Below are 25750 nucleotides of genomic sequence, written 5' to 3' on the forward strand. Positions count from 1 at the left end.
TCCAGAGTGACTAGAATACTGATCCGTACCATCCTCTTCCTGCAGCCTCAGCACAATGAAAACAGCTCACCTCTGAGCTGGGGCTTGGGGACATTAGGCTCGGAAGTCCCAGGACACAGCAAAAACATCTGTGTTCTTTGAAGGAAAAATATCATGAGAAGGCACCCCAATGGCTCTTGCTGAAGCACAGAATACACATTCTGTTCACGCTGGTGGTGACAGACAGTGATAATGCTGCAAGCATCTTTATGTAATGATGAGTCTACAAGGCAGCCTCGGCTCTCAGATCGAATCTTCACCTTCACCAGGGTTCAACTGGCTCTGGGGGCAGCTAATAGATTTCTGCAGGTTAGGAAGGCACCAATAGCTCTGTTTTGCTGGAGTGCCCATTCTGTGATTGATTGGAGTTGAGCGTGATACTCTGGGGCTGTGTTCCGTTCTATCACTGAGATGATCCAAAGTCACTTCCTCTCTCTCAGTGACTGACCCTGCTCGGGTCTGGGGCAGTCACTGCTCCCTGCCAGCATCAGTGGTCCGGAAATCCTGAGTCAGTTGTATGGCCACTGGGGCTCCTGCTGCTCTCAATGATCTATGCTCATGGAAAGCAGCAGAAGTCCCCAAGACCAATATCAAGTCGTATTTATGTAACTTGAATAGTCCACTTCACCATCCTCTACCTACAGAATAAGGCTCTATATTTCCTATGTATAGCAGCATCCTCACCAGCCAGAAGCTGGACCTGCCCACAGTGTCTACTGGTTATTTCTGAGTCTCCGAGGGGTGACCCCACAAACAAGGTTGGTAATGGTGGTCACCATGCTGGCTGCCTTGTCACCCTCTCTGCTTTGCTCCCCCTTCACCTTTCTGCTACCTGCTGCCTCCATAGATGTTAAGAGATGTCTCACTGGGATCACTGTCCCTACAGAAATGCCCAACGTGCCAATTCAAGGTCTTCCCAAAGCTGGCGGCTGGGCAGAGCGGAAAGACTCTTCTCCCTGGTCCTGAGGTGTATGCATGCCCTGGGCCACGTAGCAGGCCTGCTCTGCCCCACGGCCTCGAAGCTTCTCTCCCAAACAGTTTAACCAGCTTCTGGCCTCAGTCATTAAACAGAACCACACCATATCTCAAGAAAAACAGTCTTGGCAGTTTCTGGCCCTCGCTCCTTCAACCATAGAAGCTCAAAACCAGCCCCAGGGTTGGGAAGGGTGGAGAAGTCATCGCACCATTTCTGTGTTCATCAAGACTCTGAGGATGTAAATGACAGAAACCCAAAGCAAATTTGCTTAAACAAAAATGGGATCCATTTGGCGGGGAAGGCTTCTGGAACAGCGCTAAGGAAGAGTTGCAGTAAGCAGGGCCTCGGGGTGGGCCCCAGCTAAGGTCAACGGCACCCCTTCTGCTTCCCTCTTTCCCTCCTTTTCTCTTCTATCCCCCTTCCCCATCTCCTCTTCTCCCTTGTCTCTATTTCTCATCTCTCTTTGACTTCATTTGCAGACAGTCCCTCTCCATGTGGCAGAGGGGTGTCCCAAATTTGGTGTCCCAAATTCACATTCTCCTTTTCATCAAACCTGCCAAAGAAGGACTTTTCTTTCCCAGTGGCTACTTATATATAAAACCAAGGAAAGACTAAGATCAGCTCTGTTTGGGTCTGCTGTTGATTTTAGAGGAGGTGGGCACTGTGGTTGGCTGTCCTGGGGTTAGGTGCTAGATGGTGTCTGGGGTACAGTGAGATCTGTTACTAGCCAAAGAGGAGGTCACAGCCAGCACCAAGCCTACATGCTCCATAGCCCACCCTCCCCTCTGGCTTCAGTGCTGGCCATCTCTCTGCCTTATCCCCGTCTATTTACCATCACTGGGGTGGTGGGGGTGGAAGTGGAAAAGTGAAAAATGTTGTCTATCCTACCAGTGTCTGGACCTACCCTCAGACACCTCAAAGTGTCTTGTTAAATTTTTCTGTGGCATATTTCATTGTCGTCTTTTTTCTTCTCTTTCCCCAGCATGCTGCTTGTCTGCTGGGTGGGGTGGGGGCTGCTGACCTGAGGGGTGTGGGGTCAGTGCCTGGCAGCAGCCTCTGCATGTCAGCCTCCACGGGACACTCAGGCCTCTTTGCTCAGTGGCACAGTTATGCCACATCCATGTCAAGGCATAGCAGGCTGCGTTTTGCCTAGTTATTTCTGACTCAGATACTCGGAGGACATGAAATAAGGACTTTTAAAACTTATTGTAAGGAGAGGACACTTTGCCCCTGCCTCAGCCCTGGAGAGCCACTTCCTTCCTCTTTCTCCCTCCTAGTGCAGGGGAGAGGCTGACAGGAGGCAACTGGGCTGGTCCCTGCTCATTCTAGAGGAGGCCAGGCAGTGCAGAAGGTAGACCCAGCCAGGCCCCGGTTTCTATGGGCATGGGAGCACTCCCCTTCCTCTGGGGTCTGACTCTCTCTGTCCAGCACCTTGACCTCTCTGCTCTCACCACTTTGCCTCATTCCTCTCCTGCTCCAATCTGGGTAGGGGAGAACCCATGCTCCTCAGCCATCCTTTCTTCCAAACTTCGATTCTCCCCTCATCTGACCTCTCCCTTTTTTAAAGCCTCAGGTCTGGGAAATGAGCACACCTTTATTTTTTCCTGCTTTCTGTGTCATTCCTTCCCTGAAGCAAAAGGCATGGGTTGTCCTAGCTGCTTGACGGCATTGGGGAAACAATGGTGAAATACTGGGCCAAAGTGAGTGTCTGGACCTGCCATTCCGCAATGCCATCCAGCCCATGTGAGCCCTGCTCCCAGGACCGGGATGAGGTAGCGTTAGCCAAGCTCCTGCTGGCTGTGCCTGGGAGACCACGGCCGGAAGTGGCTTCACTCCTGTGTTAATCATATTAAGTTGATTGACATATATGTGTCTTTCCTGGAGCTCCTTCCCTCTAGTACTCCCACCCTTCATGGGATGCAGAGAAGAGCTGGGATAAGCATAGCGTGGAGGTGTGCCTGCCTGACTCCGCAAATGAAGCTCCTCTGGCCTGCCGGCCTCTGGGGCTCTCAGACTCTGCACTTTACAGAAGCAGTCATGGGCACTTTGAGAAGTGATGGGATCAAGGCCGCTTATTTGTAACCAGATGCTGCGTGCTCCTGAGCAGGGCAGGGTGTCTCAGCCTCCCCATGAAGGTGTCTGGTCAGAGCTTTCCTGCCCTGGGGAATCTCCCCCTGCCTGGCTTGTGTGGGCCAATGTTCTGTCTTTGGGCCTTGCTGGGAGGGAAGGAGACAGGCTTTGATGGGCAGAGGCGGCCATTGCACTTTCTCAAGTGTGTGAGCATGGTCCTTTCGGAACAGCTCAGAGGACTAATTGGGGACTTCTGCATGGGAAGTGTCACTATGATTTGTCGAGTCCTATTAGTAGCCATTGGAAGGTGACAAGTCACTGGAGAACTCACTGCTTAACCACTGGTTACCCAGGAAGCCTGGACAGGGGCTGCCACTCCCGCATCAGTGTGCCATGTTAGGGCAAGGAGCTGGGCCTCCTTCCAGGCTGTAACTAGAAGGGAAATGGCTTGAGCTACAGCAGAGGATGGCTTATGTTTCTGCAAATTCACCGAGTTTCTCAGGGCCCAATGATGCTGTCTGAAGGAACTTCAGAAAACTGGAGACCAGAAGGGCCCTGCAGTAATTCATGAGGAATTCTCCAAGAGTGGCTACTCTTTGGCCCTGTACCAGTACTCAGTGGGGAATGGAACAGACCTGACCTCCTCATGGAGCTTCCCTGGAGCAGTGGAGACAGACGCTGAACGTATACATTAGAGTTGTAGACAGAATGATGGCAAGTGTGCAGAGCTGCAGGGGACAGATGGGTGCCTCTGGCAGCGTGCACATCTTGGGGAGTGTTAGTGAACTTTCCAGGGAGGACCTGGGTCCTATTTTCTCCCCATCTGCCCTTGGGCCTCTCTCAGGTTCCATTCCTCACCCTGCTGTTTGGCTTCTTCAAGCGCTGCTTCCCCTGCCTGGCTAATTCAGCATGGGCCCAAGAGATGGGGCAGGTGAGGGAGACTGGTAGTGCCTGGAAGATGACTGAGCTCTTTTCCCTGCTCCAGGCTGCTGATCTCTGCCAGCTCTCAGTTCCAGGCCTCTCCAACAGCTCTCCACCAAAAAGGGGCCCTCTTCTGCCCTTCCCCATAGTGATCTGACAGCCATGAATTCATTCCTGGACTACCTTTACCTCCTAGACATGGCATTAAAACCCTAATGGATGGTACTAGTTTTCTTTCCCAGTTTTTAGTTACTCAGTGAGACTGGTTTTCCTTTATAAGGAGTAGATCTGAGACTTAGGTTTGATAGGAAAAGGGTGCCCCATGGTTTGAAAATGGGGTTGCCAACTGCCTTTGGCTGAAGCCAGATAGAGAAATTGAAGAATGCATCTCAGAAGTGTTTATTAGCATTCTGATAAAGATAAATGAGGGATCTGGAAGGCAGTCCTCCAGAAGTGTTAGCAATTTGTCCCCTGGATGAATCAATTGCTCGTCCTACAAAGCACTTAATTAAGCCTCCCTTTTCAGAGTCTGGGTTTAAAAAGGGAGCCACACTGGATGCACATGGCTCTGTCCCTAGCACTTGGCAAGGGGCTTAGTACATAGCTGCTGAGTAAAGTCATTCCTCATTTGTGGACTTGCCGGGGGTGTGTAGACGAGTGCTTGCAAAAAGCTACAGGTGTTCTCTCCAGAACAATGCACCCATCGCAAAGACAAGCACACAGCCTGAAGGGCACCTTAGGACTTGCAGGCTCTTTGAAATCCATCCATGGTCCTCTACGGGTCCTCCTTCTGGGCCAGAGTTTACGTCTGTCAGGTGCCCCTGCATGTGCAGTATGCCCAGTGCCTGTCAAATGCCTGTTTCTGTCTTGCTCGAATACTAGGTGATGGTGCAGATTGGGTTGGGAAGGCCCAGGTATGGAGCCATGTGTCATCTTCTGCTGCCTAACTTGGCTGCCAGGAGCCCAACAAATGTTGACTTTTTCTTTTTTTCAGCAGTTGAGAAGATGTGGCAAAACAGGACTTATATTCCTTATGGCAACGATGGGCTGAGCTGAGTGTCTGCAACCTGCTTTAGGCAGGGCACGGCTGTGCAGTCTGTCATCGTCCCTCGTCACTCCCATCAATGCTGGCACCAACCTCACTTCTATTTATCACCTCATCTGATCGGCTGTTTTCTTATAGCAGAGTTAAGTAAAAAAAATGTTTGCCCCTGAAGACAAAGATGTATTGTATATCTTGAAACACAAGCTCCCTCTTTCTACATATACATACATATATACATTTACACATACACACATGCGTATATATATGTAATTATTATATATTTATTTTCCCCCTCTAGAATGTCTGCAAGGCATGTGAATTTGTAACCATCACCCTCCTCACAGGGTTGCTGTGAGGATCCAGTGGACTGATGTGTGCAAAGCCCGAGCACAGTGCCTGGTACACGGCAAGCGCTGAATACTTCTGGCCAGCCCTAGGAGTATTTCCTTGGGACCAGAGGGCTCTTCTGGAAGCTTCTCTTGGGACCAGAGGGCTCTTCTGGAAGCTTCTGGAAGATGAATACATTCCGGAATGAAGCTTCTGGAAGATGAATGCATTCCGGAATGAAGCTTCCGGAAGATGAATGTCATCTTCGCACACCTGCTCCAAACAGGCATTGTTTGGGACTCAGCGCCCTCTGGTGGCTGCTCTCCCTACTCACACTTAGCCTCTTCCTTGGTGGGGGGGACACTTTGAGGCCTCATTCCTGCCCCTCCCTTTCCTTTCACATGGAGGAAAGTTCTAGAATGGGGTGGGAGAAAACTTTCCACTTCTTCTGCATTTCCTTTACCTCCTTCCTGACCTTAGGTCTGGGCACAGGAAGAGGGGCTTGGAGGTGGAGGCTGGAGCTTCTGGGGGTCCTGGCTGCGTGACTCTAAGGAGGGTGGTGCCTTCGTCCCCACCCAACCCCCACCTCACCAGCCCATTCTCCTCCCGGAGCATCCCTGGGCCACAGGTTCCCAAGGCCACCTCCAGACTGGGCCTGTGAGTGGGGCAGCCCTGGCAGCGTATCCACAGAAGTTATTATGAGGTAATTTTATTTCTTTCCATTTTAGGTAAAAATAGTAAATACAAGATAATCTTAATAAAGGTAAAAATACATCATTTGGATTTTGTTGTTGTTTTCTAAACAGTGCTACCTACAGTACAGTTTTCAATTTAGGATTTTTAAACTTTTTTTTTTATATAAACAAATAGAACTATTTGCTATTAGGCTGTGTTCTCATCTGGCACTTAAGAATAGATCACAGGTCACCTCCCAGTTCTGTTTGGATGTGTTGGGAGGTGGCGGGGAGGGAGTGAGAAGGAGTTTTTGGGTTGAGGTGTTTGTCTTCCCAGGACACAGCCAGAGCTGCAGTCCCACCTGCAGTGGGAGGGCACAGGTGTGCACCCAAGATGGCCTTTTCCTGCTCTGGCCACAGGGATGGGTTTCACTGTGGCTGGACCAAAGGTCTCACACTCATCAGGGGGCTGTTCCTCCCCTCCTCCCGTGGTAGCTTTTCTTACCCAACCACCTAGATTCACAGCAGTTCTGGTTCTAGGCAGGCCAGCGGGCTGGAGATGTCAGTCATGCTGCAAGAGACTGAGCCAGGAGATCCCCTTCATGTCTTAGAGGAGTGGGCTGGGGACCCCTCCCCACCAAGGATGGGGGCGAGGGCATCCAACCTGGCCTTGGAATGCTGGTAGAAGTCACAGATGCCGATGTGGGCTGCTAAATGTCTTTGCCCTTGTTCACCCTCAGGTGGTCTTTGTTTAAGTTCTTTCCAAACTTCTCGCTGAGTTGTTGAATCAGGTCTGCCAGCTCACCAGTAGCTTGAGATTTTTCCTCAAGAAGCTCGTAGCGCAGGCTGGAGATATCTTGCTTGATTTCCTTTAGCTCGCCTGCAAGGACAGAAGAGATTTTGCTATGTCTGAGCAGGTGGAAGCTGGGGGCTTGTCCCATGCACACGTGGGCATGTACATCCTTCCAGTGGAATGTCGGGTCCTGGGCCAGCCCACCAGGGTTGAAGGTGAGGCAAGGGGGGCTCTATTTGAACCCAGAACCACCCAGCTCCCCCACCACTGAAGGACACATCAATCCGTAGAAAGCCCTTCTCCTCCCATTCCAGGAAAACCTTTCCCTTAGGGGTTTGAAGGAGGAGTCAAGATCAGGGCTGTGAATTGTGTCTAGCACCTGTTTCATAAAATACTTGTTAGAAAGTTTGTTTCAGAGTCACTAAAGGCTGATTTCAAGACTCTGGACAACAACCCCATTAACTGGAGCATTGATTTTTATGATGCTATGTTTTGTTCTGTCATTGTTATTTGTAGGGAAGAGAAACTCCCAGGAGCCTGGAGAGAATGGCTTGGCACAGCAGATGCAGCCATGGTGGCCATGGAGCTGACCAGCCTCTTGGGAGTGAGCCGGCCACCTGAGCAGGGTCCACTCAGCCCACACAAGCAGCAGCACCACCTCGCTGACAGGAGCTGCGACAATGCCTGCCACCTCCTCCTTCCATAACAAGGGACCACCTAGCAGGGACTTTCACTTTTATTTCTACAGTGAACCTTGTGGTTAGAAGTCCAATAGGTCTAGGCTGTGGGAATCTTCTTATTAACCACAAACAGGTGTCAAAAGGATCTTTCCTAATACTGTAGATACTGCACTTGGCTCATGTGGGAGTCCATTGTCTGTGGAAACACTACTTGTCTATTTTTCAGGTAGGTCTATATACATAAAAGGCAGAGATCTTAAAGGTACAGTTTGACCATTTTGACAAATGGATACCCCCCCTGTTTTTATCAGATGCTTCACTGAGCCCCCGTTTCATGGTGTAATTTAGGTGGCATGACACGTGGGTACCCCCACTTCTATGATCAGTGATGTTCACATGAATCTGTTACATACTGCTTGAGGCTGGCTGGCATGACACTTGGCCGTTGTTTGTTTGAGACCTACAAGTAGGTAGGTGGGCTGTTGTCAGCCCCTAAACCATGTCAGCTCAGGGGCAGTTCAGTGATGGCTGAGCTTCGAGCTGCATGCTGGGTGCCCCAGGATAAAGCAGAGGGTCACCCAATGACCAGGCTCTTTCTGTAGTTCCCTGTGGCTCAAGCTAGGAGAACAGAAACTTCAATCATGGATGAGACTGTTTCTAGGTGGCAAATATTTATCATAGGTATCTCATTAATTACCTGGTATAAAGTAATTTGCTTTTCCTCTAGGAGTAACTGCTTAAAATAGACTGGAAAACAATCCAAACAGTGAAAATAATACAGTTGATAAACTTCAGTGTGCATCAGAGACCCTTGGTGCAGTTTTCCAAAAGCAGATCCCCAGGCCCCACTCCAGAGATGCTGATTCATTAGGTCTGGGTGGGGTCTGGGATCTGTAGTTTTAATAGCTAGTTCTGAGGTGGGGAACACTTTGAGAAACATGGCTGGCAGTTAGATGCTGAGAACCTCCCACTGAGACTGGACAGGGCCAGTTAGAAGCAAGCGGCGGCAGACCCTAAATGCAGTGTGCATCTGCTCAGTGGACGTGCACCACGGAATGAAGTACAGCATTGGAATTCTGAACCATCCTGCACTCAAGAGGCATGAGGTTGGCTCAAGGCCGTCATTGCTGTGGGAGGCAGAGGAATGTCCCCTACTCCCAAGATGTCCCCATCCTGAGCTCTGGTGTTCTGCCTGTGGGGAGTCATGTTTCCCCTCAAAGGGGAACTGAGGTGGCAAATAGAATTCAGGTTGCTGATCAGCTGCCCTTAACAGAAGGAAATTATTCTGGATTGTGCTGGTGGAACCAATTCAATCACATGAGTCCTTAAAAGTGGAGGAGGGGCCGGGCACAGTGGCTCATGCGTGTAATCCCCACACTTTGGGAGGCCGAGATGGGCAGATCACAAGGTCAGGAGTTTGAGACCAGCCTGACCAACATGGTAAAATCCCATCTCTACTAAAAAAAATATACAAAAATTAGCTGGGTGTGGTGGCACGCACCTGTGATCTCAGCTACTCAGGAGGCTGAGGCAGGAGAATTGCTTGAACCCAGGAGGTGGAGGCTGCAGTGGGCCGAGACTGTGCCATTGCACTCCAGCCTGGGTGACAGAGCGAGACTCCATCTCAAAAAAAAAAAAAGGTGGAGGAGGAAGGCAGAAGAGTGGGGTCAGAGATGGGACAATGGAAGATGAGGCAGGGCAAATGGAGCATGAGGGTGCCTGATGCCTGCTGCCAGCTCTGAGGTGGTGTGGCTGTATGCACAGACCAAGTGCTGGAGCTCAGGGCAGCCCAGCAGCAGCCAGCAAGGAAACGGGGTCAGGCCTGCAGCCCCATGGAAATGCACTCTGCCGACAACTGAATGAGCAAGGAGACTGAGCCTCCCTGGAGCCTCTGGAAAGGAGCACAGTGCCCTGACAACACCGTGGCTGTAGCCCAGTGAGACCCGCAGAACCTGTGTTATTTTAAATCACCACATGGGTGGAAACCCAGTCACTTACCTTCATTGACTTCGTCATTTTCTCTGTCCACCTGGGCTTTCAGGACATATCTTTTTATGAGCCGTTTCATGATTTTCTGAAATGCCAAGCAAGGAAGGGATCAGACAGGGCTGGCCTAATGCAGAGGCATCCTGCATGGTGTAGCAGGACCCCTCCCTCCCTTGAAGAGCCTCAGCAACCATGGCGACCCTCCCATGCCTGGTGCCTCACTCTGGAGGAGTGCCCTGCACAGTGCAGGTACCTGGCCAGTCTCTGTTTCGCCTCCCCCGCAGGATGCAATGTCCACCTGAACCCAGGATGTAACAGGAATACTTCTCAATGGCAGGAAGCTGAGCCAAGCAGAGAGAGAGAGAGAGAGAAAGGGGGGAGTGGGGAGTGGCAGAAATCCTGGATCCACATCTCTGCTCCAGGGGCCTTGGCCTGGCTCTGCTCTGCTCAGTCATGTCATCTTTCCTGGACCTCAGTTGTGTTTCAAGGATGGAGGGCTGGGGAAGACTTAGCAGGCCTGCCTGGGTGGAGCTGCCTCCCTCAGAGGTCACAGTGAGCAGTGTGCCCTTCATGAGGAGATCCGCTGGGTACAGAAGTCAGGACCAGGCTTGGAGGACAAGGTCCACTGTACCTTGGAAAATTCCTACCAGAAGCAGAAGCAGACACAGCCGGGCCTCTAGGGTTTTACAGAGATACCACTTCCCACAGGCCTGACACTGTACTGCCGGAGTCACACTGGAGAAGGATTTGGCCCTCAAGTTCCGTTTATTATGCAGATACTGAATTCGTTAAGCAGGCGAGGCATGAATAAACACTTAAGAGACACCAAGAATAGAGCCAAGTGTAGGAAAGACTGCAGGAGGTGAACTTTGGATTTTGCCAGCTAGTTGGTCCAGGGTTCCTGCGAAATCACAGGATTTAAAAATACTCGGGTAGCCGAGACTTCTGAATCTTCCAAGAGATGAGCAGTATGGAAGAGAGGAAGGGATTTCCCTGCTCCTTGGTCCTCCCTTCTTGTGGCCTTCTCACCTGCTCACACCTGAGGACCAAGAGGACAGAGGCAGCATTTTCCAGTTTGAAGAGACCTGTAGGGACTTGATTCTGTTCCTAGCTTTGCAACATAGGCTGAGGAAAAGCATCTTGCAAATAAAAAGTAAGTGAACTGGATGCAAAGAGCTGCAGGATTTACCGTTATCATCAATTATGGTTTTTTCCATCCCTTTAACCGTGAAGAGCTTGCCACAGAGATGCTTCCTGGCCTGTGATTCTAAGACTTCACTTGAACTTGAAAGGCTCTCTAGAATAACACTGGGTTTAGCTCATTCAGGCCAGCGCTGCCCCTCCTCAGCCCTCGGGCTCATGGGCCAACTGGCTGTGTGGTTTGAGTCGTGATCTAATTTCAGGCTGAAGAGTTAATTGGCAGTTGCCTTCCTGCTGCTCCTTCTTGGAGAAGCCTGGGTCTTATCCTACTAGTGGTTAAACTGCAGCGCTGAATTTCTCATGGACATAGTCTAGTCAATAAAGTAAGTTATCTAAGTTATAAAAATATATCCCTTTCAAGCCAGGCGCAGTGGCTCACACCCATAATCTCAGCCCTTTGGGAGGCCGAGGTGGGTGGATAACCTGAGGTCAGGAGTTCAAGACCAGCCTGGCTAACATGGTGAAACCCCGTCTCTGCTAAAAATACAAAAATTAGCTGGGCGTGGTGGCGTGCGCCTGTAATCCCAGCTACTCGTGAGGCTGAGGCAGGGAGAATTGCTTGAACCTGGGAGGCAGAGGTTGCAGTGAGCCAAGATCACACCACTGCACTCCAGCCTGGGCAACAAAGCGAGACTCCATTTCAAAAAAATATATATATATAAAATATATATTTGAGATATATGTTATATATAAAATATATTTTTTGAGATTATATAAAATATATGTACAAAATATATATATCCCTTTCCATGAGACTCAATAATGCTGCTTTCACTTTGAGTTGGAAAAACAAAACAAGACAAAAACTTTGTCCTAAACTAGTTCTCATGAAAAAAAAAATAACAAAACAGACACCTAGGTATCTGTCATTCTTACTGGATAAGAAATTCAGAAGTGTTCTTCCACTGCAAACTTTCAGGCTGACACAAAATTAAAGGGACCTAGTTAAAGTTGGTTGCCTTTTCAAGGCAAACCTCAGGAATTAAGGGTTCTTCCAACAATTAATTATCCAACAATTAAAGAGCTTTACTGTTTCTCATGTAAAATGATAAGCCAGAGATTGGCAGTCAAATGGCGTTGAGGAAAATCCTTTCATAGGTGCAGCCGGAATTACAGCCCTTCCTGTTTGGTGTGCACATTTTGTATTTAAGAACATTCCATAGCATATATTTACTAGTAATAGAAAATGTGCCCCTCAAACTCTATTTGGCTGGGATATGTGAGATCCTGCTCACAGTCTCCTTCAATGCAGAGGAGCCCCTCAGGAGGAAGGGTGAAAGGATGAAGATGCAAAGAAGCAAATGCATTGAGTGCTTCCATAGACCAGGATTGTGTCAGCCTCTCACAAAAGTGATCTTACTCCTCCAAGAAACTCAGTGAGATGGGAGTTGTCATCTCCATTTACAGATGGGGACACTGAGGCTCAGAGACTGATGTAACTTCTCCAAGGTCACACAGCTGGAAAGTGGCAGATCTGAGATTTAACCAGCATGGAAACCATGGCTGGGACTTCATCTGAGCATCAAAACAAAGGCTCAAGATGGTTTAGGAAATGAGATGTGGGAAACAGGCTCCCATTAGTCAAAGAGGGTTTGGGCCGTGTCTGGGTACTGAGTCATTTTATGCAGGGGGAAGCCTCACTAGATTTCAGAGGCTGAGTGACATCATACAATGGTCATCCCTTGAAGAAGGGGGTCTCTGCTCTGTCACTGGCAGGAATGCTCATGGCCCACTCTTGAGCACTGGCATGCTTGACCTGAGCCAGGGTTTCTGTAGACCTAGGGCTCAGAGGGTAGAAAAGCAAAGGTTTACTTTGAAGCTCTCAGCGTGCATTAGGATTATAAAAGCTTCTTGTGGAAGTAGAATCAGATGAGCACTGCAGATGTGCAGGGACACTTTAGCCTTCTTCCTCACCTCCAGGGCACTTCCCAGAGTGACAGGGACCTTCAGGGAGAGCAGTGTGACTGCCTGCCAGTTCTTAAAGACTTCATGTCCTGCCGGGCACAGTGGCTCATGCCTGTAATTCCTAGCACTTTGGGATGCTGAGGTGGGTGGGTCACTTGAGGCCAGGAGTTGGAGACCAGCCTGGGTAACATGGTGAAACCCCATCTCTGCTAAAAATACAAAATTTAGCCAGGCATGTTGATGTACACCTGTAGTCCCAGCTACTTGGCAGGCTGAGGCAGGAGAATTGCTTGAACCTGGGAGGTAGAAGTTGCAGTGAGCCGAGATGGTGCCACTGCACTGCAGCCTGGGTGACAGAGCGAGACTCTGACTCAAAAACCAAAAAAACTTCATGTCCTCATAGAGACCTAACTTCCCTTCTGTTATGTGCATGCTGCACAACTTGGTATCTGCAAATGCCAGTTTTGCCACCAGAAAGCCTGAAATGGTTGGAGAAATGGCCAAAAGTTCTATTTAACATGGATGGCACAGAGGATATTGTTGCAGGAAGTCAGGGACCCCAAATGGAGGGACCGGCTGGAGCTGCGGCAGAGGAACATAAATTGTGATGATTTCATGGACATTTATCACTTCCCTAATAATACTTTAATAATTTCTTACACCTGTCTTTATTTTAATCTCTTAATCCTGTTATCTTTGTAAACTGAGGATGTACGTCACTTCAGGACCACTGTGATGATTGTGTTAACTGTACAAATTTATTGTAAAATGTGTGTTTGAACAATATGCAATCAGTGCACCTTGAAAAAGAACAGAATAACAGCAATTTTCAGGGAACAAGGGAAGACAACCATAAGGTCTGACTGCCTGCAGGGTCAGACAGAATACAGCCATATTTTTCTCCTTGCAGAGAGCCTATAAATGGACATGCAAGTAGGGAATATATCACTGAATTCTTTTCCTAGCAAGGAATATTAATAATTAAGACCCTGGGAAAGGAATGCCTTCCTGGGGGCCAATCTATAAACGGCCACTCTGGGAGTGTCTGTCTTATGTGGTTGAGATAAGGACTGAAATACGCCCTGGTCTCCTGCAGTACTCTCAGGCTTATTAGGGTGGAGAAGAAACCCCACCCTGGTAAATTTGAGGTCAGACCAGTTCTTTGCTCTCGAACCCTGTTTTCTGTTGTTTAAGATGTTTATCAAGACAATACGTGCACAGCTGAACATAGACCCTTATCAGGAGTTTTTGATTTTGCCCTTTGCCTTGTGATTTTTATTGGCCTCAGAAGCATATGATCTTTGTTCTCCTTTGAAGCATGTGATCTTGTGACCTACTCCCTGTTCTTGCACTCCCTCCCCTTTTGAAATCCTCAATAAAAACCTACTGGTTTTGTGGTTCAGGTGGGCATCATGGTCCTACCGATATATGATGTCACCCCCGGAGGCCCAGCTGTAAAATTCTTCTCTTTGAATTCTTTCTCTTTATTTCTCAGCTGGCCGACACTTATGGAAAATAGAAAGAACCTACGTTGAAATACTGGGGGCTGGTTCCCCTGATAGGATATCTATTTCTATTCTATTTCATTAAAATGGAAAAACTGCAATTACATTTGCCTCAACCTAATAGAAAAGATGGACATAGAAAGCCTCCCTTCTTTCACTATGTGGGGGAAATGTGTGTGTGTGTGCGTGTGTGTGTGTGTGTGTGTGTTATGTTTTGTGATGAGTATGAGATACCTCCTTGCTATCTTCCATAGAGTTCTTTCACTTCATGGAGATAATAAGCTTTCTCCAAGTTACTATGTCCCTGGTAGTGGCAACTCTCCCTGCCCTGCCCCATGCATTAGCAAGTACTGGAGATGAGTATATTTAGTGCTATCACTCAGGCAAAGAATACTCAAGAGGATGAAGATGAGATGCACAATGGATAGGAGCAGTTGTCACGCAGAGCCCTACATGCAGAGAGGAAGGCACACAGTTCCCACAGCCCAGACCCAGCCCAGACTACAAGGGGCCAGATGGCCTCTGGCCACTGGTGGTGAAGGGGAACACAGGACATCTTTCTATGGGAGAGACAACTCTTCCTGCGCAGCCAGGGCAGATGAGGACACAGATAAGGAAGGAAGGAAGAGAACACACACTGTATGCTGATGATGGCCAATGAGGTAGGATCCAGAGGGAAGAAATGTGGTCACCTAGGAAAACAGAAATTGAGGAACATTTGGAAGAGAGTGGACAAAATGGATCACAGGACAAGTCATTCATTAAACTGAGGTTTATCAGACACAAGAATAGAAGAAATAGGCACCAGCAAGTTGTCCATCCTCTTTGCTTTGATCTCTTCAGTAAAGGCCATTTAGAAGATGGAAAAGAGAACTCCCCATGGGGTTTTGGGGAGCAGATTGCAGCATAAAGATTGGAGTGTATGTGAATGATGGATGTGCCTGGATTCTATGGTTTATTTGGGATATCACTTGTTTACTTTGACCATGAAGAAATATGCCTCTCAGAGTGAGTATATGGGTCTGTATACTTCCTGCCCCAACAAACTAACAAGCTGAATCTTGGAACAGATCGCAGGGAGCTTGGGGAGGAGGCATACTTTGGCCATTTCACCAGTATCATGGTTTTGTTCCATTGTTTGGTCTCAGGTCTGCAGAGCCAGACTGGAAAACACATTAGGAAAATGGTTTTGTGAAAAATAACAATTCAGACACCCTGGAGCCTAAGGAAAAAACACAGAAAGCCTCTGAAGTCTGAAGGAGCTGTCTTCCCTTACAACAAAGACCTCACAAAAGCAGAAGGATTGACAAACAGCTGAATGAACACCTGAAATGCTAACAGTTGAGAAATCGAATGAAGAGACAAAAAAGCAGCAAACTTAGTAACTAAATGTGTGTGAACGATGGTGCTTTTATCTTCTTGGGAACACTAAGTGATTTCTCAGAGCCACAACATGTGAGAGGCTGACGGAATATGTGCTCAGTGACATCAGCTCTGCCTAGGGCCTGGATTGTAAGAAGGAGGGGGTGAATTGGGCTGCTCATGTTCTCTGCACATTTGGAAGCTGCTGTGGGAGGAAAGCAATGCTACTTGGAAGGCCACTGGTGGGCCCAAGGAAAGAGAGGAACCATACTCAGATCCCCACTCAAATTGTCCTTGCTGCTGTTGATAGCAAAAGTGCCCCAGTGCCTTCTCCTGCTCCTTGCCTCCTCACTATGTGCTTGGAAGGCTCAGATAGGTCTCTTCCTGGTGACTGTCAAACACAGGCAAGACAGGTTCTGAGGAGGGTGCTGGTGCAAAACTATGAAGATAAATAATAGGCAGGTGTCCAGGCAGCATGACGTGGTGAGAGAGGGGGGCCCTCTGAGTCAGAGATCTCAGTTCAGTCACTTGTGTGGCCTTGGCCACTGAGCCTCAATTCCCTCATCTGTTACATGGGGTTGAAGACAGTGCCCATCTCCAAGGAATATGGGAGAATACACCTGAGCTAGTGTCCAGCCTGCATCCAGGCATTTTCTAGTGACATCTCAGGGTTTACTCCAATTGTGAGCAGATGATGACTCAGGAAGATGCCACGCAGCCTAGCAGGGTGGAGCCAAGAGCCAATGTGCAAGGACTGCTTTCCCTCAGCCCCTTTCCTCTGATGCCTACTGGCTGGCTTTTTGTTTCTTCTTTTCTGTGACAACTATTTGAATAAGTTGCCTCAGGCTTTTTCTGTGGAGTCACAAATTACAAAATGAGCAAAGCTTTCCAAGGTCATCAGTCGCCTGAATCTGTAGATGACCAATCTCTGTAATCACAGCAGGAAGTTCCTGGGGAGATTCAAGGCAGTATGGACTCAACCAACGAGGATGGAAGACAGAGATGGGACTGCTCTGAGACTGCTTTTGAAAATGGTCTCCTGCTAGGCACGGTGGCTCACACCTGTAATGCCAGCACTTTGGGAGGCCAAGGCAGGTGGATCACCTGAGGTCGGGAGTTTGAGACCAGCCTGACCAACATGGTGAAACCCCATCTTTACTAAAAATACAAAATTAGCCAGGCATGGTGGTGCATGCCTGTAATCCCAGCTACTCGGGAGGCTGAGGCAAGAGAATCACTTGAACCTGGGAGGCGGAGGTTGCAGTGAGCCGAGATTGCACCATTGCACTCCAGCCTGGGCAACAAGAGTGAAACTCTGTCTAAAATAAATAAATAAATAAATAAATAAACAAATAAATAAAGTAAAAAAATAAATAAAAAAAGAAAAGAAAATGGTCTCCTTCAGAAAGGATTCATTCTGGAATGGGACATTCACACAGAATTGATCTTCCTTTATCTCAGGAGCTGATTCTGCTCAAAACCTAGGAGAGATTTGGCCCTAACCTGTTGGGTATCTATCTTTTCTATGACACAGATAATCTACACTTCTCTCTGAAAAGCTGAGAAATAAAAATCCTTTCACTGACCAAAGGCTTTGGTCTGTAAAACAGCTCAAAGCAGATCAAACCAGTCAGTCCCAATTTTGTGCGCGATTAAACACAAAATTTGCCCATTGCTAATTTTTCGCCTGTCATCTGATAGAACTATAAGCTCTTTGAGGGATGAGCCATTTCTTAATTGTGCAATTAAATTCTCCTAACTGCACAGCTGGCTTCTGAAATATGGTTGGAGAGATTCAATTAGAGACCTGTATCTAAAAGATCTAAGTCTGTAATTGTTCCCTGTGGGAAGGTGGCACCAGGGGCATATCACCTCCACCCAAAGGAATGCTCAGGACAGCTTAAAATTTACATCTGATAAGAAATGATCGCATAGGTGAAACTGCTGATCATCGAGAAGTGGAAGACAGGAAAGGAGTGGCCTGCCCTTTTATAGTTGATCATCTGTAGCTATCGTTTATCACTGGCGCATGGGCTGATCCAAATGGATACAGAGATCTGGCATTCATTTCCAAAAGCAATGCAAGGATTGGAAGCATAAAAGTTCTTTTCCTAATTTTTCTGACAACAGACTTGGCAGGCTGGCAGTCCAAGTCTGAAGACACCTATATCTACTTGACTGCTTAAGACAAAAACCTGGGAGCCATGCTGGGTGCGCCTCGCCCTCCCCATATGTGCCCAGCAGCTATACATCCAGAAAGTGTATTGCATCTGTCTGCTTTTCTCCATCACCCTGCTCACATCCCATTCCAAGCAACCATGCCTTGTACCTGAATGACTGTCACATCCTCCTCACTGGTATCCTTGCTTTTACTCTTGTCCCCACCTGTCTCCTCTCATTATAGCAGTTAGGTGGTTTTCTTAAAGCACGAATACAACTTCATCATCTCCCCTCCTGGGCAAAGTTACCCTCTCCCGCATCCTGACAGTGGTCTGGCCCTCTGACTTCACCTCCCTCCAATCTCTGCTTCCACAGGGCCCAGCTGCCCTGGACCTGCCACCCTTCTCTTCCTCTGCCCGGAAGGCCATATATGGCTGCCTCCTGCATCCGAGTGGTCTTGGCTGACTGTGCTCTCCTTGAAGGTGTCCTCTCTGAAAACCATATCTAAGCAGAAGCTCCCTATTTTTCTCTGTTTTTGAGTCCTCCTGTTTTCTTTTTGTCACTGTTACCAGTTTGAGGGCATACACTTATCTGTGTGTTGACTTGTTTATTGTTCATCGTCACTAGACTGGAGGTACCACTGAGGGAGGAACCACATCTGTATCTGTATCCCCAGGAAGTAGCACAGTGCCTGACATATAGTAAGTACTCAATAAATATTTGTACAATAAAGGAAGGAATGAAGCTGTGTTCTCAGGGGATGACACAGCCATGGGACTAAATCTGTGTCTTAGTGAAGTCTACTTCTGCCCATGTTTGGATTCTTGGGAAAGGGGTGGTTACCTGGTATCTGGTGGGCTTGCTGAAAGTGTTATTTGCTGTCAGATTTTCAGAATTCCTCATGCCAGCCTGGTAGCGAGTCTTCTGGATAAAACAAACAAACCCACACACATCACACACAAAAACATACATGCATCCCTACATATCTTGTAGGACTTGAACAGTATCCACATACGGGGCTGTCTCAGTAAGGCAGCTTTTGAAAGCTGATTTACCTGGTGCTGCTTGGCTTCCTAGAACATTGTTTCTAGGACCTTTAGCTCTGTAGGATGTTAATAAGGGTTACAGAATATTGTTTAGTCAACTTGGTTGGAAAGCACTGAATTAAGGTTAGATGGATGTCTTTTCTCCAGGGGTTTTAACATACTAATAAACACTGAGAATCCCCAGGAAAGCCAGACAGTGGGAAGGAAACCTTTTTCTCAGAGATCATTTTCCAGATACTTTCTGAGAAAAGCTGTTCCATTTCCAAGTCCACTAAGGGGTTCCCTTCACTGGGGTCACGCCTTAGCCAGGCAGCTTACTACGTCCCCAGCGGGGCACCTCTCCAAGGGGTTGCAAGGAGAAAGGAGGGTATCACAGTAGCCTCTGCTGGCGTTGGAGCTTTCAGATGTGTCCAGGTAGACTCTACAGAGTACCGGCCCTCCCAGCTCCTGGCTCCCCTTGCATGGGGTGGGGGAGGGCAGCCATATGACTCAAACACACTCGACTCGCCCACCGCCTCCTGCTGCCTTCTCCAGCCTCATAAACCACATGCTACCTACCTTGAATTTGGAATTCAGCATGCCCATTTCAAGGTCATTTTCATAGCTTTTGGCCTTAGATTTGCAGAGTTTTATGAGGCACATCTTGATTCTCATTATGAGATAATAAAATGATTTAGGACTTGGCACTAGATTAAAAGGAGCAGGTAGAGTTCTTCCTTCATCAAAATAAGACAGCCAGAGTTTTGCTCGGGCGAATTTCCATTCCACATCTGCATCCTCCTGTGGAACAAGGGAAACAACAGCACACCCTCAAAGGCCACGATTTAACAACAGAGCCCAACCTGAGGAGCAGAGACACAGCCTACACATTCGGAAAGCAGACTTCTAAGCAGGACTCTGGTGCAGCTTTTCTACAGATGGCACAGAGAAGGGGAGTTTACTCTCACTAAAACCATGCACGATTCCGCCTGTCTCCTTCAGACTCATGGCTGAAAAGCCTCGACTAGTTCATATTAACCGCCCCTACTCTCCACTGGGTATTTTTACCAACATTCTCCACTTGCAGCTAACCAAAGAACTTTTCTCACTGCCACTTAATCTTGTTATTCATTAATTTTTATAGCTCTGCTAGCTGATTCACCAGCCACCACAGCATTATTGTATTTATTAATCTCTAAAGAAGTGCTGCTCACTAGAAATATATTGTGAGCCAAAAAGATGAGCCACATAGATGTTTCAATTTTCTACTAGCCCCATTCTAAAAAGTAAAATTGAACAGGTGAAATTAATTTTAGTAATATATTTAGTGCAGTAGATCAAAAATATCATTTCAACATGTAAGCATTATAAAACAATATTAAGATAGCTTACCGTATTGTTTTCATACTAAGTCTTCAAACTCCAGTGTGAATTTTACCCTTACAGCACATCTATTTGGACCAGCCACATTTTAAGTGCTTGATAGGCATATGTGGTTAGTGGCTACCACATTGTACAGGACAGTATATTTCTTATTGGTCAGAGTGCTGCCAGGGAGGATGTTTATAGATCTCGCATATGTAATTCAAGGGGAGCAAAGCCTGAGTGTAGTTTGTAGGAGGTGATCCAGCTGTGTTCTCTTCTGGGGTAGTGGGGTGAGACTTAAACCCAGGTTCTGTTCTTTCTGACGTTGTGTCAATGCCAGAATGCTAAGTGGGTACCTGAGAGTAGCAGGTGTATTTTGTCTAGACAGGTTCCTTGAACCTCTGTCCTAGGAGGGCAGTTTGAGACCAGGAAAGAGGCATGGGGTTTGTAAACAGATGGACCTGGGCTCAAAACCCCTTATTAGCTGTGTAACTTTAGGTGGGTGTCTTGAGCTTACGGAGATAAAACTGCTTCCCTCACATAGCCCTGAGGTCAGTAGTGCGTGTGTGCTCCCTGAGCAGTGGGTTCCTCTTTCCATAGGCAGTGACTACACACTGAGGGGCTGTGAACCCAGCAAGGGCCCAGGAGAGGCTGCTGGGATATACCACAAGAGTACAGGGTTATAATCAGCAGGCTTGACCACTTTGCTTTTGTTGAGGATCGACACTGGGCCTGGTCTACTTGGGGACATCCTATAAGGATCTTTTAGGTTGGAAGCTTTGTGAGGGCAGGGCTCACTCCTGGTCTCGCTGTACAAGAGAGTTGTAACAGGGACACCCGTCCTGAGAGGAAGCGTGGTATAGTGCAAAGCACATGGGTTCTGCAGCCTGTGTGGGTTTAAATCCTGGCTCTGCTCCTTACTAGCTATGCAACCATGGCAGGTGATGGACCACTCTGGGCCTTAGTTTCCTCATCTGTAACATAAGCATAGCAATACCTATCGAATACACTGTGAGAATTAAAGGAGTTAATGCATAGATGACACTGAACAGTGCCAGACACTTAGTAAGCCCTCAATAAATGTGATTTTCATCTCCATAGCCTAGCATAGGCCTAGTAGTCAACCTTCAGTCACTTAGCATTGATGGAGCACCTGCTATGCACTTGGCATGTGCTAGGGAGGCCCCGGGCATGACGATCCATGCCGTGGTGGAACACACAGTCTGGCCAATGATGTGAACCCAGCAAGGGCCCAGGAGAGGCCCACAAGAGTACAGGGTTATAATCAGCTATTCAACAGCTAGTTAGTTAGTCTTTTACTTACTGTTGTACCCAGAGCTGGAGGGTCTAGGTGCTGAGGCCACTGACCCAGTCTGGGGGTCAGGGAAGGCTGGCTGGTGTTTGGGCTCAGATCCAAGGAGTGAGCAGTTCTCAACAAGGTCAAGAGTAGGTGGGGTGGGGGGTAGAGAATTTGTAAGAATTAACTTGTGGAAGAGGCAGCAAGAAGTGTAAATAACTCGAGGATGCTGGCAGTAAGGATCAGGGGAGAAAGAGGTTGGGAGCTGGAAAGTAAGCTAGAGGGAGGATTTTTTATAGTTCTTTTTTTTTTTTTTAAAGATCAAGTGACTTATTTAAATGCTGACAGGAAGGATTAGGTAGCAAGAAAGGGGTGAAGATGCAGGCAGGCAGGGTGCCCTGCAGTAGCGGCTGCTGGGGAGGCGGGATGAGCAGAATGGAGCAGGGCAGAGCTCTTTGCTGGAGAAGCCTGTGCTGCCTGCAGAGGCAGGGGGCTGGGGTGGGGGGAGTTGAATGGAGAGGCAGGCGCAGGTGAGTTGTGGATTTGGACAGCAGGAGCTTAAGATCCACTGAGCCAATAAATTAGTGTTCTCATGGAAGGGTTTACAAATATTTGCATCATCAAAACTACATGTGATCATGAATGCCTGGCATTTTCCAGTGGTACCTTCCATGGTCCAGTAAGACAGGTGAGAACATGTGCCCTCCTGCCGCAGAAGTCCAGAGCCCAGAGGGAGGTGTGGGGCTGTAATACACTCTCTGCATGTCGCGGCCCCTTTCCGTGGTAGGATAACTTGACCTCACATGCCGTGGGCTTGCCTGCTCCTGCCCTCAGCTAGTGGGCATCCCTCACAGCCAACTGCAAGGCTTCCCATGCTACTGTCATTTCAACCAAAGCATTACGTGCCTGTTAGGATATGGCAGATTGCCTGGGGGAGTGGTGCAGAGACCTGCAGCTTTTCCAGGCACCATCTGGTTTTCTCTTACACATGGGGAAACTGAGGCCCAGAAGGGCAGGAAGGACTAGTGGACAAGAGCTCATTATCCACACTGGTGATTAAGTATGTAAAATGCTTTAAAAATATATGTGTTGTTTGTCCATCCACAATGTGCTGTATTTTTCTGGAGGGCAGCAGCTGAGGCTTCATGGCCAGGCTCACCTCTTCTCTCACCTCTTGCCTTTTTTCCTCACTCAATCTGCGCTCTTGCAGCGCTGAGCATACCACACTGCTTCACCCCTCCCTGCCTTAGTACATGTGCTCCCTACTGTATAGAGTACTGTTTTTTGGGGAGGGTATCATAGACTGAATTGTATCCCCCTTAAATTCCTATGTAGAAGCCCTAACTCCCAGCAAGTTAGAAGGTGACTGTATTTGGAGATGGAGCCTTTAAAAGGTGACTGAAGTTAAATGAGGTCACGAGGATGGGGCCCCAATCTTCTTGGACTGGTGGCAAGGCTGTGTGAGGACACAGCAAGAAGGTGGACATCTGCAAGCCAAGCAGAGAGGCTCCAGAAGGAGCCAACCCTGCTGATGTTGATCTTGGACTTGTGGCCTCTAGAACTGTGAGGGAAGAAACTTCTAATGTTTAAGCCACACAGTCTGTGGTATTTTTTAGGAAAGCCCTAGCAAGTTAATACACAGGGATCTTTACTTTTTTCTACATAAGAAGTATATAAACAATTGTTTCTTATAATTTAAGGACAGAGGTACACCAGGACATGGGAAAGTCCCATTTCAGATCTTCTCTCTCCTTTCATTTCCTCTCCCAGAGGACACCCGGTCAAAAGCCCTGTAGCCTCCTTGGAGTTCCTCTCTATGTTTGCATTTGTACTGTTACGTAGATTAGATTCCCCTATATGTCTTTTTCTACAACTTACGTTTTTTCACTTAATAATGTGTTAAGGATTTTCCCATGTCAGTACAAAACGGTCATTCTCATGCTGGATGTATAGTATCCTACACCTTATTCTAAAGTGTGACTATATCACAGTTTATTTAAACATTCTCATATCAATGGACTATTTCCAGGTTTTTCCTTTAACGAACATCTATGTAAAATGATATTGGATCTATTTCCAGAATTGGAATTGTTGAGTCAATAGGTCAGTGCTTTTTATTTTAACTTTAGCTTATTTATTTAATCATATAGTAGGTAAAACAACAATATGATTTATAAAGGATAAAAAGTATAAAGAGAAAGGAATTCCACCCACCATGCCCCCATCCCCCCCTCTCAACAGGCACCCCATGGTGTCTTTCTTGTGGAACTTTCAGAGGTTTGTTCTTTTCATTTGCTTATACAGTCACAAATGAATCACATTCCCTTTTCTTTCTCTCTTACACAAGAGAGAGCCCACTATATACATTGTTCTGGAACTTGATTTTTACCTCCTACCACTGTAACTTGAAGGTCTTTCCCCATCAGCATATAGAGAATATATTTATCCTTCTTAAAATAGAATTGCACAGCATCCCATTTTTCAGATGCATCATAGTCTATTTAATTAGATTCCTATTAATGCTCATTTAGTTTGTTTTTTATTTCTTGCTGTTCCAAACAAGCTGCAATCAATAGCTTATGGTTCATGCCTTTTAGATTTTGATAAATTGTCTCCTGATACATTCTCTCAACCCCTTTATCTGTCAGGCAAAATTGTTCTCCTTTTAAATGGCCTTCCAGCACCACCTCTGGAAGCTTCCCCCATAGTCAATCTCTGTCTCTGTCCCCACACCACCCCCAACAACCTGGCTGCACTGGCCCCAGGGCACTGGAATTTGTTGATCACCCTGTATGATCTCCTCACTGGACTATGAGTTTCTCTAGGCAAGAACTGTGTCTTAGTCATCTTGGTATCACCAGTGCCTAGTGCGGATTTGGCATACAGTACTTAATAAATAATACGTGAGAGGCAAAAGGGGCCTGGGGGCTGAAAGACAGTCATTCTGATTGATTGCCATGGGTCATCTGCATGATGTCCTGAGAAGACAAGTGTAAAAGAGAGAAGACTCATGATCCCAGTTCTTTCTGCTCTCGCTGGGCCTCATGGTGGTACCAGCAATGCCATGGGGCAGACTGACTTTGATTGCTTCTATTTCTAGAAGCAATCCAGGAAGAATGCCTGTTATTTGTTGTTCTGGCTGCACATTTAACAACACATGGGCTTCTAACATCATTCCCCTCATTGCTGAAAACAGCAATGTAAATTAGATGAGGGAGAGCAAGCATTTTCAGTGACCTGGCCTTACCTCAATTTCCTGATAGGAGTTGTTGATCATGGCTATTAGCATGTTGAGCAACACTACCACCATGGTGACGTTATAAACGCCGTAGAGAACGTAGCCGATGTTCTCGATGAATTTGTGGTCGTATTTCAGCACCACTGAGATTACTTCAGATAAGCCGAATATGGACCAAAACAAAGTTTTAAAACTTTCTTCAACCCTGCAAAGAAACAGACAGTCCTTTCAGGCAGTTTGCATCAGCTTGAACTTTTATTTATTCATTCATTTATTTTGAGACAGAGTCTCACTCTGTTGCCCAGGCTGGAGTGCAGTGGCTCAATCATGACTCACTCCAGCCCTGACCTCCTGGACTCAAGCAATTCTCCTGCCTCAGCCTCCTGAGCAGGTGGGACTACAGCTGTGCACCACCACACCTGGCTAATTGTTTCATTTTTTGTAGATCTAGGATCCCACTATGTCGCCCAGGCTGGTCTTGAATTCCTGGGCTCAAGGTATCATCCCACCTTAGCCTCCCAAAGTGCTGGATGACAGATGTAAGCCACTGCATCTGGCCAGCTTGAACTTTTAAAATGAAAGTTGCCATTGGTCAGGCTTTACCCTGGAGTGCCCAGGTGTTACCCTGGAGTAGGGCTGGGCTGGTTGGTGGTGCCTGCATTCTGAGATAACGTGATATTCAGATTTCTAAGAAGACTTTGAAAGAATATTAAAAATGGCAGGCTCTTTATTTTTTATTCAATCCATTTATTGGGACTCCTGGCTGTGGTATCACTTTTCTCTTACTGTAATTAACTTAAACATTTAAAATTAAACACCTGGGTAAATGTTTGTTCTTGGGCATTATGAGCCCCAGAAAGTGCATTCTTCCTTCCATTAAGCCCTAACCATTTCTCCTCAGACTCCATAGTCCACGTGAAGGGGAGTGATGGCAGATACCCGGAAAGTGGGCAGTGTCCACACAGGAGGATGGCATCCCTGGAGTCTGACACTTCTAGGCACTCGACAAAGAGCAGCTCACTTAAGCCTCATGACCAGCTCTGTGGCAGGCTCTCATATGACCTCCTGTTACAGAGCTGAGGCTAGCCATATGTATTAAGCTTTCTAAACTGGGGCTGAATTATCGAGAATGAGAGGGGGGATTTTGGTGTGCCCACATGGTTCAAAATCACCAGGTGACTG

At 47.4% G+C, this 25750-nt stretch overlaps 1 protein-coding gene across 1 annotated transcript in view; it reads right to left on the bottom strand.

The window, feature by feature from the left end:
- Positions 1–4616: 4616 nt before the first annotated feature.
- Positions 4617–25750, bottom strand: part of TRPC7 (transient receptor potential cation channel subfamily C member 7) — a 164725-nt gene continuing 143591 nt past the window's right edge. The window contains exons 9-13 of the mRNA XM_054556386.2: positions 24578–24773; positions 19248–19469; positions 18487–18567; positions 9524–9599; positions 4617–6932 (exon numbers count right to left, since the gene is read on the bottom strand). Of these exons, the coding sequence (XP_054412361.1) occupies positions 6763–6932; positions 9524–9599; positions 18487–18567; positions 19248–19469; positions 24578–24773 (745 nt within the window). The 3' untranslated portion in view covers positions 4617–6762. The remainder of the gene's footprint in view (positions 6933–9523; positions 9600–18486; positions 18568–19247; positions 19470–24577; positions 24774–25750) is intronic.

This window comes from Pongo abelii, chromosome 4 (assembly GCF_028885655.2).
Source record: "Pongo abelii isolate AG06213 chromosome 4, NHGRI_mPonAbe1-v2.0_pri, whole genome shotgun sequence".
Lineage (NCBI taxonomy): Eukaryota > Metazoa > Chordata > Mammalia > Primates > Hominidae > Pongo > Pongo abelii.